Source organism: Chiloscyllium plagiosum, chromosome 1 (assembly GCF_004010195.1).
Source record: "Chiloscyllium plagiosum isolate BGI_BamShark_2017 chromosome 1, ASM401019v2, whole genome shotgun sequence".
NCBI classification, from domain to species: Eukaryota; Metazoa; Chordata; class Chondrichthyes; order Orectolobiformes; family Hemiscylliidae; genus Chiloscyllium; species Chiloscyllium plagiosum.
In genome coordinates, this window is record NC_057710.1 from 41795789 (window position 1) to 41811056 (window position 15268).

Consider the following 15268-nt stretch of genomic DNA (forward strand, 5'->3'; position numbering starts at 1 on the left):
CTTCCCCTCCCTTCCATTCCTCCCTGCCACCAACCGGATTCATTCCTCCCATTGACCAACCGGGTTGTACCCTCTATCTGTGTTCACCTATACACTTCACCATCCTGCCCCCGCCACCCCTTTTATCTGCAGCCCCGCTACACACAACCTCAGTCCTGAAGAAGGGTTGGACCCAAAATGTTGATTTCTCCACCTCCTGATGCTGCCTGGCTTGCTGTGTTCTTCCAGCCTCCTGCTTGTCTACCTCCATAGTATTGCCACTGTGCAGTACAGCAGAGAGACCAAAGAAGGCCTCCCTATGGTCTCCACTGACACTGTCACTTAGACATTTGGAGAAAGTTCAGCTCAGGCAATTTGAAAGAGACAGAAATTAGACCCTGTTTGATGAGTACTCTGTTTTACTTGGCCGGCACCAAAGCCTCTTGGCCCCTAAGTACCAGGATAAAAATTGAAGTGCAGAGTAATTTGCAGTTAATAGTCCTTTCAAATACCATAACCTAAGCCTCACTGCCTAAATGTCCAAAGTTCACCCTCCATGGCTCTGTCTGCTGGTAAAATCCTGAAGCAATGTCAAAACGTCTTACTTCCACTCAAAAAAAAGAGTTCACTCTCATTTTACCTTCGCCACCTGAAACCACTAACTCCAAACTCACTCAAAATAAACCTGCAGGCTTAATTCTTTCCTCTCAGTCAGACAGGTTTTCCTAAATAATAGCAAATACTGTTCTCCGAAAGTACGACTTGGAGGAGCTTCTGAGGAATTGATAAATTGTTGTATGAAGAGATTTTCCTCAGCGTAATTGCACTCAGATAATTTTCCTTTCCATATTTCAGTAGTTATTTCCTTGCAATGATCGATTTCCGAACTGACATTTAACAGGGTATCAATCCTTTCTCCCCTTGATGCTGATTGGGTATTGGGGACTGCTGTCATTGGAAATCAGTTTCATGCAGTAAGCACTGAACTAACTTGGACAAATTTGCTTTCAGAAGCAGTGACCATGACAGTGATGTGACAAATGATTACTCTAACTGAAAAGATAGTGAGATATTATATTTCCAATGTGGAAATTTTTCCTACGAACTTGTGCATCTGTTAATTGAACAGCTGTCAATCAAATAGCTACAAGGATTTGCATTGTTCATACTCCCTTGAATATAACTAATTTCATGCCTTTAAATCATATCGTGAAATTATAGAGCTTTTGATGAGCCATTTTGATGGTAGCATCAGGACCTAAGGTCAAATGACATCATAAATGTTCAAGTGTATTAGTATATATCTCTGCAAAGGACTGTAGTACAAAGATTTAACACACCAGCAAAATGCTGAGGGTCTGGATGTTGCTTGTTCTGTCCCTGCCCCAGTTTAGAATGTTTGAGAGAAATTTATCTTCAAAATGCCTGGAAGATACCAACGAGTTTCTAGAGGACCTCCAGTCTGAAACGCCCCAAATGTATGCCTTATTAAGTAAGTACTGTCAACATGTTTCTTAAACTGTGAAATACAGTGAAATTTTTAACAGAAAGGCTGATTTCATATGCAGAAGAGTTTAACTTAGAAAATGACTGTGCGGAAGAGTGAAGAGAAGGTGAACAGTAGGAAGGTGTGTTAAATATCGAGTGGAGGAAAAGATGGGAACTCAAAGAAATAAACAATGGAAGGGGAGAAACAGAATGACATGAAAAGAATGAAAAAGCAGGAAAAAATAGACATAAGTCTGAGTTTTCAGAAATTGAGAGTCCCATTTTATTGCTTGTGACCTCTTGGATGGTTATCTGTAATGGCTGAATGGCAAAGTGCAGCTTGAATATTTTTGAATTTGTTCATGAGGCCAGCCTTTATTCCTATTTCTAATACATGTGACATTGTGCCCATCTGATAGCAGCCCTTTCAACAGTCATCCCTAAGAAGGGATTCCGAATGAAGGGCTTTTGCCCGAAACGTCGATTTTCCTGCTCCTTGGATGCTACCTGACCTGCTGTGCTTTTCCAGCACCACTTTAATCTAGACTCTGGTTTCCAGCATCTGCAGTCCTCATTTTTGCCTATTCCGAAGAAGGGGTTGAATTTGAGAGCATCTTTCCTCTGACAAGCACAATGCATGTGACATACACTATCTGTCAGGCTCATAGTAGTCTGTACCAAAAGACATGTCTAGTGTAGCACTTCTTAGCCAATGAGTCAGGATGTGTCAGGGTTCTTTAGAGCTGCAGAAAATTGAGATTTTGCAGGTAGCAATATATAACTGAAACTTTTATTTTATGATTGCTCTTTGGGAGAATGTATCTGGTATCTATTCACCTCCTTCACTTGCCAACTTTCTTTGCTTGGAAATTGCATTACACAAAGAGGTGTGGCCCAGAAAAGGTGAGTACTTCATGGCATCATTTCAAAGATTGGTTGGGGAGTTACCCCTAATGTCCTATTAATAGGCATCTCTCAACAACATCCCCCAAAATAAATCTTTGGTCATTATCATATTAATTTTATGGGAGTTTGCTGTGTTTATATTGGCTGTCATGTTTTACGTTACAATTGCAAATACACTCCAAAAGTACCCAACTGGCTGTAAAGAGCTTGAGGTGTCCTGTGGTCATTGAGAGTGCTATATTAATGCAAGGCTTATTTCTACTTTCCCTCAGTCTTCTCTAGAGTGTATGATTTCAGCTTTGCCAAACAATAAGTTCATAAGGTTATCAAGCAGAATTAGGCCATTCAACCCATCAAGTCTGCTCCACGATTCGATCATAGCTGTTATGTTTCTCAAACCTATTCTCCTGTCTGCTTAACCTATTCTCCTGTCTGCTCCCCATAACCCTTGATCACCCTACTAATCAAGAACCTACTTATCTCTGCCTTAAATACAGTCAATGACTTGGCCTCCACAACCTTCAGTGGAAATGAGTTCCACAAATTGACCACCCTCTGGCTGAAGAAATTCCTCCTCATCTTAATTCTCAAGAGTCATCCCTTCTCTCTGAGGCTGTGTCCTCAGGTTCTAGTCTCTCCACCACCATTCAATCCAGACCTCTGGGTATTCTGTAAGTGTCAATGAGAAATTAACCCTCCATTGAGTACCAACCCAGCGTCCTCTACCTCTCTTGATATGATAAGTCCCTTGTACAATCTCAGTAGCATATCTTTACTTTTGTATTCTACCTCTCTTGAAACATTTCCCAACAGTCAGCTATCTTAAGATAGATATTATCCATTTGGTTTTTCTTTTTTGAACTGTTACATGTGGCTGGAGACCTTTGTTGATATCTAGTGAACAAAATTGCCCACAATCCTCCAGGTATTGCTTTACTCTATCTGATTTTTTGTGCCATTCTATTCAGCTACAGGAGTTATATTTTAAGTATTTTTCTCTGCTCTTATGATGAAATTTGAATGGAAAAAGGTATGAGTTGCTCACATGACACTTTGGAGAAATGCTAACTGGTGTGATTTATTATTTAGCTCCTGAGCCCACACAGAGCTATGCTTTATGAAGCTTCAGCCAACAGATCAATCCTTCTATAATAGGATGTGGTTTCCTAACCATTGCACTCATCTTATATGCCTTCAGGCTAATGGATACACTCTGAATTAGTTGATGTAAAAAAAAGTCATTTTCAATGCATAATAAACATATTTTCTTACTTTGGAAATTTAGTGTATGATTCTATTGGAAAAGATGGCAGCAATATTCTACATGGAAACATTGATCAACTGGGGTCCTACAGTGAATGTACCTCAGCTCAAAGTCCTTCTGGAAAGTTTAGTGGACAATATTGTAAATTGACAATTCAACAGGTATACCATTGCCATTAAAACAAATATTGCTTGCTTGTAAAAATGATCTTGCAATAACATTTTGCTGTTTTTAATAGGGCAAGATTGACTATAATGTTGCTATTTGTGTGCCCAGTTCTTGTAAGAACGAAGACATAATGATGCTTGAATGGCTTGGTAAGAATGACTGTATCTTATAGTATGCATGCACAGCATTCACTGTCATTTGATGTCAATGGAGGTGTTTATTGGATATTAGCTCGCTCCAAGGGGAAGGGAGGCTGGACCAGATCTGACCTATTACTATATAATCCTTTGCTAATCAATTGGAGATGGCACTGAGAACGCCATAACATGTGTTCTTTATGATAAATGTAGTATGAAAGTAATTCCATTTTTTGGAACAAATCAAATAGAGGAACATGCACTAATTGTCCCCTTGTGATCTGTAGATTTACATAATTGTTAGTATTGTGATTATAATTTGATTTTATATTTTATTCCATCTCCAATCTCCCTATGAAGCCCCTTGCTTAGATTGGAGTCTGCCATTCCAGTGGAAAGAGTAGAAACCAAAATATCCACATTTACTAAACAATGCCCCAAATGAATTTACCAACAAGATTTCACTTTTGTAACTTATTTTATTTTGAATCATTAATAAAACAAATAAAAATGAAATAAAAATCAAACAACACTTCAATAAAAGGTAAGTGGGGATGTGAGTTATGAGCATGATACGAAGGGACTTCCAGGGAATTTGGACAGGCTGAATGAATGGTAGATAGAATATAATATGGTTATAATATAATGTATGAGATTATCCACTGTAGTAAGAGAAACAAAGGTTCAAAGCACCGTATTTCTTAAACGGTGAGAGACTGGAAAGTGCTGATGCTGAAAGGGACCAAGATGTCCTTGATCATGTCACTGAAAATTAGCATGCAGCTGCAGCAAGCAATCCAGAAGTCAACTGATATGTTTATCTTTATTGCAAGAGGATTTAAATACAGCAGCAAAATAAGTTTGGTTTTAATTGTATAGAATATCGGTGAGACTGCACCCGCACCATTGTGTGTAGTTCTAGTTCCTGTTGCTTAAGGAAGGATATGCTTGCCATAACAAATCTATAGGGGAGCTTCATCAGGTTGATTGCTGAGGTGGTGTGAATGCCCTATGAAGAGAGAATGAGGAGACTAGGTGTGTATTCTCTGGAGTGTTAAAGAATGAGAGTTGAATTCATGGACATTTATAAACATTTTAATAGATGTGAGGTAGAAAAGATGGGTAGAACTTACAGGGATTTGAACGATGTGGGGTAGGATGAAGACGTGCAGCAAAATTGGATGAAAAATCTGGTGAGGCCCAAATCCAATTCAGGACCAACTTGCGCCATTTTTGGTGCTTTTCACAAGCAGCATGGCAAGGTTCTCACTAGGTAACGAGTTGCCCATTGATGGTGATTATTGCTTATTCTGTGCCATGGTGACAGATCAGCTCACCTCATTAATCTTCAGCCTCCTATCTTACCAAACTCATTAAACAAAGAACAAAGAAAATTTATAGCCCAGGAACAGGCCCTTCAGCCCTCCAAGCCTGAGCCAATCCAAATGTACTGTCTAAACCTGTCAGTCAATTCCTAAGCATCTGTATCCCTCTGCTCCCCACCTACTCATGCATCTGTCCAGACGCATCTTAAATGAATCTGCCTTGCCTGCCTCTACAACCTCTGCTGGCAATGCGTTCCAGGCATCTACTACTCTCTGTGTAAAGTACTTGGTGTATGTATCCCCCTGAAACTTTCCACCTCTCACCTGGAAAGCATGACCTCTCACTATTGAATTCTTCACCCTGGGAAAAAAGCTTGTCTCTATCCATCCTGTCTATACCCTTCATGATTTTGTAAACCTCAATCAGGTTCCTCCCTCAATCTCCTTTTTTCTAATGAAAACACAACTAACCTACTCAACCTCTCTTCATAGCTAGCACCTTTCATGCAGGCAACATCCTCGTAAACCTTCTCTGCACCCTCTCCAAAGCGTCCACATCCTTTGGTAATGTGGCAACCAGAACTGTACACAGTATTCTAAATGCAGCCGAATAAATGTCTTGTACAATTTTTACATGACTTGCCAGCTCTTATACACAATAACCCGTCCGATGAAGGCAAGCATACTATATTCCTTCTTGACCACTCTATCCACCTGTGCAGCAACCTTCAGGGTACAATGGACCTGCACTCCCAGATCTCTCTGCCCATCAACTTTTCCCAAGGCTCTTCTGTTCATTGTATAATTCGCTCGAGAATTAGTCTTGCCTAAATGCATCATCTCACATTTGTCTGGACTGAAATCCATCTGCCACCTTTCTGCCCAACTCTCCAGTCTATCTATATCCTCCTGTATTCTCTGACAGTTCCTTATGCTTTCTGCTACTCCACCAATCTTCGTGTCATCTGCCAATTTGATGATCATACCAACAGTGCCCTCTTCCAGATCATTTATGTATAGTACAAACAACAGTGGCCCTAGCACTGATCCCTGTGGAACACCACAGGTCACCTTTCTTTATTTCGAGAAACTTCCTTCAACTACTATTCTCTGCCTCCTGTTGCTCAACCAGTTCTTTATCCACCTAGCTAGAACACCCTGCACACCATGTGACTTCACTTTCTCCATTAGTCTGCCCTGGGCAACCTTGTCAGATGCCTCACTAAAGTCAACAGCTCTTCCTTCATCTATCAACTTGGTCACTTACTCGAAGAACTCTATTAAGTTGGTAAGGCATGATCTCCCCCACACAAAACCATGTTGCCTATCACTGATAAGCCCATTATTTTATAAATATAAATAGATCCTATCCATCAGTACCCCCTCCAGCAACTTTCCCACCACTGACGTCAGGCTCACTGGTCTGTAGTTACCCAGAATATCCCTACTCCCCTTCTTGTACAGGGGGACAACATGAGCAATCTTCCAGTCCTCCAGCACCTCACCTGTATTGAAGGATGCCACAAAGATATCTGTCAGGGCCCCAGCTATTTCCTCTCTCGCCTCCCTCAGCAACCTGGGATAGATCCCATCCGGTCCTGGGGATTTGTCCACCTTAATAACCTCTAGCCTACCCAACACATCTTCCCTACTTATGTCAACATGATCTAGCCTAGTCAAACGTCTATCTCTAATCTCAACATTCATCATGTTCCTCTCCTCAGTGAACTGATGCAAAGTAATCATTCAGAATCGCACCCATTCTCTCAGGTTTGACACACAGTCTTCCTTCATTATCCTTTAGTGGACCAATCCTTTCTCTAGTTACCCACTTGCTTCTTATATAAGAATAAAAGGCTTTGGGATTCTCCTTAATTCTGCTTGCTAAAGCTATTTTATGACCCCTTTTAACCCACTTGATTCCTCATTTAAGACTTTTCCTACTCTTCTGATATTCGTCCGGGGCCGTTCTGTTCTTAGCTGCCTCGACCTTATGTACGCTTCCCTTTTCCTCTTGGCTAGTCGTACAATTTCTCCTGTCAACCACAGTTCACGAATCTTGCCCTTCCTATCTTTTGCCTTCAACAGGACATGCATATCCTGTACTATCTTTAACCTATCTTTGAATGCCTCACACATCTCAAATGTGGACTTCCCTTCAAATAGGAGTGTCCAATCCACATTTCTGAGCTCCTGCCTAATTTTGATATAATTGGCCTTGGCCCAGTTTAGTACTCTTCCCTTAGGACCACTCTCTACTTTATCTATGAGTATTCTAAAACTTATAGAATTGTGGTCACTGTTCTCAAAGAAATCCCCCACTGCAATTTCTAGCACTTGTCCTGGCTCATTCCCCAGTACCAGGTCCAATATGGCCCCCTCCCTCATCAGACTATTGACATACTGCTCTAGAAACCTCTACTGGACACTTCTTACAAATTCTACACCATCCAGACTTCTGACACTAAGTGTATCCCAGTCAATGTTGGGAAAATTAAAATCTCCCATCACCACTACCCTATTGCCTCTATATCTTTCCATAATCTGTTTACCTATTTGTTCTTCTCCCTCATACTCACTGTTGGGAGGCCTGTAATAAAGTCATAACAATGTAACTGCACCCTTCTTATTTCTCAGCTCCACCCATAATGCCTCACTACCCAAGACCTTCGAAGTGTCCTCCTTTAGCACAGCCATGATATCATCCCTGACCAGCAATGCAACTCCACCCCCCCCCCTTTTAGATTAGATTAGATTAGATTAGATTACTTACAGTGTGGAAACAGGCCCTTCGGCCCAACAAGTCCACACCGACCCGCCGAAGCGTATACCACCCAGACCCATACTCCTACACTTACCGCTTCACCTAACACGTAGCCAATCATGCCCTTCCTTCAACCAATAGCATCATACTCCCAGGCATTAATCCAAGGCCCAAGTTCATCTGCCTTACCCACTATACTCCTTGCATTAAAGTACATGCACTTCTGGCCACCAATTCTTTTGCGTACATCTGCTCTCAGACTATTCTTCTCCTTATTAATGCTAACTTCATGACTCTTACAGTCTCCAGTTTCACCTCGCTGTCTACTTGTCTTCTCATCTGATTCCCAGCCCTCTGCCACATTAGTTTAAAACCTCCCCAATAGCAGTAGCAAAAATTCCCCAAGGACACTAGTTCCAGTCTTGTCAGGTGTAGACCATCCAATTTGTAATAGTCCCTGCTTCCCCAGAACCAGTCCCAGTGTCCAACAAATCTGAACCACTCCCTCTTACACCATCCCTCAAGCCACGTGTTCATCCTGTCTATTCTTTCTTTTCTACTCTGGCTAGCGCGTGGCACTGGTAGTAATCCCGAGATCACTACCTATGAGGTCCTCCTTTTTGACTTCTCTCCTAGTTTCCTGAATTGTGCTTTCAGGACCTCATCTCTTTTTTTACTTATATCGTTAGTGCCTAACTGCACCAAGACAACTGGCTGTTCACTCTCCCCTTTTAGAATGCTCTGCAGCCGATCGGTAACATCCTTGACCCGAGCACCTGGGAGGCCACATACTATCCGGGAGTCCCGTTTTCAGCCACAGAACCGTCTTTCTGCTCCCCTTACAATAGAATCCCCTATGACTCTGGCCCTGTGAGCCTTTTTCCCGCCCTTCTGAACAGCAGTGCCCACCACGGTGCCATGATCTTGACAACTGCTGCCCTCTCCTGGTGAGCCATCTCCCCCAACAGTATCCATAATGGTATACCTGTTTTGGAGGGAGATGACTGCAGGGGACACCTGCACTGCCTTCCTACTCTTTTTCTGTCTTTTGGTTACCCATTCACTGTCTCCCTCAGCAATTCTAACCTGCGGTGTGACCAGTTCACTAAACGTGTTATCCACGACCTCCTCAGCATTGCGGATGCTCCACAGTGAGTCCATCCACAGCTCCAGAGCCGTCATGTTGTCAAACAAGAGCTGCAGCTGGACACACTTCTGCAAGTGTAAGAGTCAGGAATGTCAGGCACGTTCCTAAGCTCCCAAATCAAGCAAGAGGCACATGCCACCGGTCTGAGGTGCCCTGCCATTGTAAGCTTAGCTTTATATGAACTAAAACCAAACAATGCACTTAAATATATGAAAAAGAAAGATAAGAAAGAAACAGAGTTTTTTTCTCCCGGTTAGAAGAGGGGGCAGGAGGGAGATACTACACGTGCAGTATCTCGGGTTTAGCCACTGCCAAAATATAAATTAAGCCTTATCTTCCTGGCAGCCCTCACTTCACTTCACCTTCTCTCCTCGCTGCTCTGTCAAAATGGAGCAAATTCAATATAGAGAAAACGTGAAATGGGAACCAGAGCATGTATCAGTTGGTTTCAGCTCTGCCTGCTCCAAAGGACCTCGATGTTACCAATTATTGCACTGAAACCCAGGACACAATTCAGGGCCACAGTTCAGCTGTCTGCAGCCTTCACCCCCGCGGACATCAGCATGTGGAATCCAGCAATCCCTCACGACCATGTTGGCACCTCCCTGATACATTGGTAGTGCACTCTGGATGTATAGACTTAGATGGCAGGGTGTGCACCAACAATTAGCATTGCAGCAAGGACACCTTGTACTGTAACACTTAGCTCACAGACTGGACTAGGTTGCATCTCAGACCTGCTAACTTTCTCTCTCAGCACTCACTTACTTAATGCTTACCTGCAAGCTTAGAGCAGCTAGCTTGTTCTCTTAACACTTGCTCGCATAATGCTGAGACCATTCTTGACTGCTTTGCATTGCCTTGTCAATTAGTGCAGACACATAGCTAAGTGGCTAGCCTTGCTGCTCAGCATTCCTCAATGTAGGGAGCACAACCTCCTCCGTTTGCCAGCATCTTACCCAGCCAACACACTGCAGATGCATCAAGCAAGCAGTCGTGTACTGAACTCTGAAAAGAGTTGTCCTCAGTGAAGTCCATGGAGATCCCTGTCAGTTAAGTGGTCCTGTCATATAATGTCAAGGGCAGCCACCTATACAGATCATGGGAATTGACCACAATCAGATGTTTGGGTGGAGTATTCTCATTTAGGGGGCCTGTATCTCTACAGTCCAGCGAGTAAGTCATGGTCAGTCATTTGGCTCCAAAACAGGTATTTAAGGGGAGGGGGCTGGTGTGATTGAGGTGATGTATTGGCACCAGTCATATCTTGTTCAGGACTGGCTGGTCATGTTGGTCAAGGGGTTGGCCACAGTCAATTCATCAGGTCCAGCTAGAGAAAATAAAATGGGAAGAGAAAAAAGTGTTGTGACAGTGGGAAGCAAGGGTGGTTGTTAACACTGGACTGAGTCTTGACAGCTCAGTCTCTGAATCTTTGGCATTCTCTACTTTAGAGGGCTTCAAAAATTCAGTCTTCAAGTAAGTTCAAGGAAGAGATTGATAAATTAGCAAGTTTTGAGAAGATTTGTGCTCATGTTGAGGTTCTGGATGTATGTTTTCTCGCTGAGCTGAAAGGTTCTTCTTCAGACGTTTCATCACCATACTACGTAACATCATTGGTGAGCCTCCAATAAAGTGCTGGTGTTGTGTCCTGCTTTCTATTTATGTGTTTAGGTTTCCTTGGGTTGGTGATGTAAGTTTCTGTGTTGGTGATGTCATTTCCTGTTCTTTTTCTCAGAGGGTGGTAGATGGTGTCCAAATCGATGTGTTTCCAAAAGAATGGGACATAAAACAAATGCTTCACCAGAGGCTTACTGATGATGTTACCTAGTATGGTGATGCAGTGTCTGAAAATTAACCTTCCAGAGATTACTAAATTTTCAGCTACTAATAACAGAATAGGATATAGATATTTTATAAGAGTATTGAAGTAAATGATCAGCTATGATCTAGAATGTCAGGATAGCATCAAGAGGCTGAATGGCCTTCTGCTGCTTCTCTGTTCTCTATAATTTACACAGATATTTAAAGTCCTTACTAAATATTCTTAAAAACAGTTACAAAATTCATGATCTTTTCAAGAAGCTACAAATGTTCCTTATTGCTGGTGGGTCATATGGTGAATCCATTCTGTTTCAATGGAGAGTAAGGCAAAATGAGCATGTGGTGTTGTAAAATTTCAGTTGGTGTGCAAACCGTAGACATTTGGTTGCAAATATGGATTACTGCTAATATTATTATTGTCTCATTTCCAGTTTTTAAGTACAAATGTGGATGACAAGATTTGGTGTTAATTTATTATAGTTTTTAATAAATTGCATAGTCAAATCTACATTTGTATTATCAAACAATATACCTTTAGCTTTGTTTTCTACTTTCAGGTTTGTTCAAGTACAAGAACACGTCTTTCATATCTCCTTCTCCAATATTATTATTCCTTGCAAATAACAACATATACAGAGTGAAAAGTGTGTATTGCCAAAATAATGTTCCTAACATTGATGTCTTTGTTGGCATTTGTATGTACGTATTACACATACATAATACCTTATGACTTAACATTACACTTGCATATTTTACATGGAGAATGTCTCTTAAAATCTTTTTTTCTAAAACAGGTTTGTTGTTGTTCTTTTCATTATCATGACGATATCTGGGACAATGTTTATTACAATGAAAGAGTGGAAGACCAAATCAGCTGGTAACAAGCTGAAGGATAGTTTAAGTTCAGCTCACAAGCACTATGGGACAGTTTCATTTCATAAAATAAATGGTCAGCAATTGCAAGTAAGTACCCCAAAATCCAAGCTTGAATCACCAGGACAAAATCCAATGGAAACAACAGAAAACAGCAATGGAGTAGGTAAGATGCATTTAACATTATAATAACATATCAGTGAAATAGATGTTGTATCATGACGTAATGTGAATTTTTTAAAAAGTTATTTGATGGATATGAGTGTCACTGGCAAGGACAGTATTTGTTGCCCTTACTGAGCTTAAACTTACTTTATGAAACTATCTTGACACATGACTACATAATATTAAGTTGGCATGGGGTGACATGGATGGTGGCTATGCTAACATTGTGGCTGAAAATGATAATTGGGCAGAATGGAAAGGGCTATATTTCACTGTATATGACCTGGAGGCAGCTACATTAGAACATTTAATTTCCAATCCATAACTTCTCTTAAATTTATGAATGCAAATTTCACTTGTCTATTATTTTGTAAATAACCAAACAGTTGAAGAGGGGTCAGGGTAGAAATGATAGGATATTTTCCCTTTCATGCTTAGATATAAAACCAACATTGTAGATTGGCTGCACTTGAGAGAAACTACCTGATTTTCAGAAGATCTCATAAACTGGTTGACTGTAATGTCCATTTTATGCTAACAAAGCAAGTTGGAAATCCCCCTAAAATCATAATGCTGTAATGTTAAAATAATGTTAGTCCTTGCAGTAGTAAATTTGGATAACACATAGCTCCGGATATTTAATTATTTGTTTCTTAAATTACTACCTTATTATTGGATCTTGTAATCCAGCTTTACAAGCAAACTTGTGGGGGGTATCATCTATGCTGTTTTTGGCTGACTCCTTAAAACATTATTAGTAAAAGAAATATAATCCCTAATGTGATATTATTGTGTAAATCAGCCCCTGAAGGCTTCTTCACATAATTATTTTACTGCATAGAGGAAGCTATCTGACCACAGAACTGGATTTTCATGGAGTTGGGGAGAACTCTGCAAAATTTAAAAAAACGTAGCCAGGACTCGACTCTTGGCACCCCTGATTTTTGACATTGCAGAAAGGGTGAGGCTGGTGTAGATTCTTACCCACTCCCTATAAACACAATCTGGCCAGCTCCGCTGCAGGGATAGGCACCTAGAACAAAGAACAATGCAGCACAGGAACAGGCCCTTTGGCCCTCCAAGTCCACGCCAAGTTCACACATTTCGCCTTTCCATACTAAAACTGTCTTCACTTAGAAGGGGCTTTGAGTATAAGGATAAGCAAATTATCCCTCTGTTCCCTTCCTATTCATGTTCTTGTCCAGGTGTTTTTTGAATGCTGCTGTTGTGTCTGCTTCCACCACCTCCTCTGGCAGAACGTTCCAGACACTCACCATCCTTTGTGTGAAGAACTTGCTTCGCACATCTCTTTTGAACTTGCTCCCCACACCTTGAACTTATATCCCCTAGTAATTGACCCCTTTATCCTGGGGAAAAGCCTCATACTTTCCACTCTATCCATGTCATTTACAATCTTATAAATTTCTATCAGGTCGCCCCCTCAGCCTCCTGCATTCTAGTGAAAACAAATCCAGCCTATCCAACCTTTCTTCATAGCTAAAATCCCCCATACCTGGAAAATCTTTTCTCTATCCTCTCCAAAGCAATCATATCCTTCTGGTAGCATGGTGACCAGAATTTTACACAATATGCCAAGTGTAGCCTAACTAAAGTTCTATAAAGCTGTAGCATAACTTGTCTATCCTTATGCATAATGCCCCTTCCAATAAAGATAAGACTTTTTTACTACCTTATCTACCTGCGCTACCACCTTCAGTGATCTATGGACCTGTACTCCCAGATCACTCTGCATATCAATACTCCTAAAGATTGTGCCATTCACTGTATAATTTCCACTTGTACTTGACCTTCCAAAATGCATTACCTCACATTTGTCTGGATTAACCTCCATTTGTCATTTTTCTACTCATGCCTCCAACTATCTATATCCTGTATCTTCTGACAATCCTCCTCACTATCTGCAACTCCACCAATCTTTGTATCATCTGCAAACTTACTGATTAGACCAGTTACATTTTCCTCCAAATCCTTTATGTAGATAATGAACAGCAGAGGTCCCAGCACTGACCCCTGTGGAACACCACTAGTTCAGTTCTCCATTCTAAAAAAGCATCTTTTAACCCTACCCTCTGTCTCCTGTGATAAAGCCAGTTCTGTATCCATCTTGCCAGCTCGCCCCTCATACCATGTGACTTAACATTCTGTACCAGTCTGCCATGAGGGACCTTGTCAAAGGTTTTACTAAAGTCCATGAAGATAATATCAACCGCTTTTCCCTCATCAATCATCTTCATCACCTCCACAAAAAGCTCGATCAACGTAGTGAGGTGTGACCTCCCCAATCCGTCTATTGGTAATAAGTCCATTTGCTTCTAAATATGCATAGATCTTGTCCCTGCGAATCTTTTCTAATAATTTCCCTTCCACCAACTTGAGGTTCACAGGTCAGTAATTTCCAGGATTATCTCTGCTACACTTCTTACACAATTGCATAACATTGGCTATTCTCCAGTCCTTTGGGACCCCACCTGTGGCCAAAGAGAATACAAAGATGTCTGTCAATGCTCCATCAATACGTTCTCTTTCCTCCCTCAATATTCTGCGATAGATCCCATCAGGACCTGGGGACTTATTTACCTTCATGCTTTCTAAAATGCACATTACCTCTTCCTTTCTAACAGCAATGTGGTTTATAAAAATGATACTCCCTTCCCTGAGATCATCTTCCACTAATTCCTTCTCTTTGGTGAATACCGACATAAAGTATTCATTTAAGACCTCACCTACCTCCTTGGCTCCCTGCTTTGCCCTTGAGCAGGCCAACCCTTTTCCTGGCTACCCTCTTGCTTTTTATCTGAAAAGGCGAGGATGCGGATGCTGGAGGTAAGAGTCGAAAAGTGTGGCACTGGAAAAGCACAATAAATTAGGTAGCATCCAAGGAACAGGAGAATCGACATTTTGGGCATAAGCCAGCCTGATCAAAGCTAGCACTGCTGCCTCACAGCGCCAGGGACCCAGGTTTGATTCCCGCCTTGGGTGACTGTGTGGAATTTGCACATTCTCCCCATTTCTGTGTACGTTTCCTCCCACAATCCAAAGATATACAGATTAGGTGAATTGGCCATGTTAAATTGCCCATAGTGTTAGGTACATTAGTCAGGGGCAAATATAGAGTCTGGGTGGGTTACCCTTCGGAGGGTTAGTGTGGACTTGTTGGCTCAAAGGTTCTGTTTCCATACTGCAAGGAATCTAAACTTTTATTGACCCCTT

The 15268-nt window shown here is 41.4% G+C and overlaps 1 protein-coding gene across 2 annotated transcripts in view; it reads left to right on the plus strand.

Annotated features, from left to right (window-relative positions):
• The first annotated feature begins 1309 nt into the window (after positions 1–1309).
• The window catches only part of oacyl (O-acyltransferase like), a 69930-nt gene continuing 55971 nt past the window's right edge, over positions 1310–15268 (plus strand). Inside the window, exons 1-5 of one of the 2 annotated variants that reach the window (XM_043680107.1) lie at positions 1310–1471; positions 3659–3798; positions 3876–3954; positions 11557–11698; positions 11794–12038. In XM_043680107.1, coding sequence (XP_043536042.1) covers positions 1327–1471; positions 3659–3798; positions 3876–3954; positions 11557–11698; positions 11794–12038 — 751 coding nt within the window. In that variant the 5' untranslated portion in view covers positions 1310–1326. The remainder of the gene's footprint in view (positions 1472–3658; positions 3799–3875; positions 3955–11556; positions 11699–11793; positions 12039–15268) is intronic. The other variant, XM_043680188.1, reaches the window with a different exon arrangement.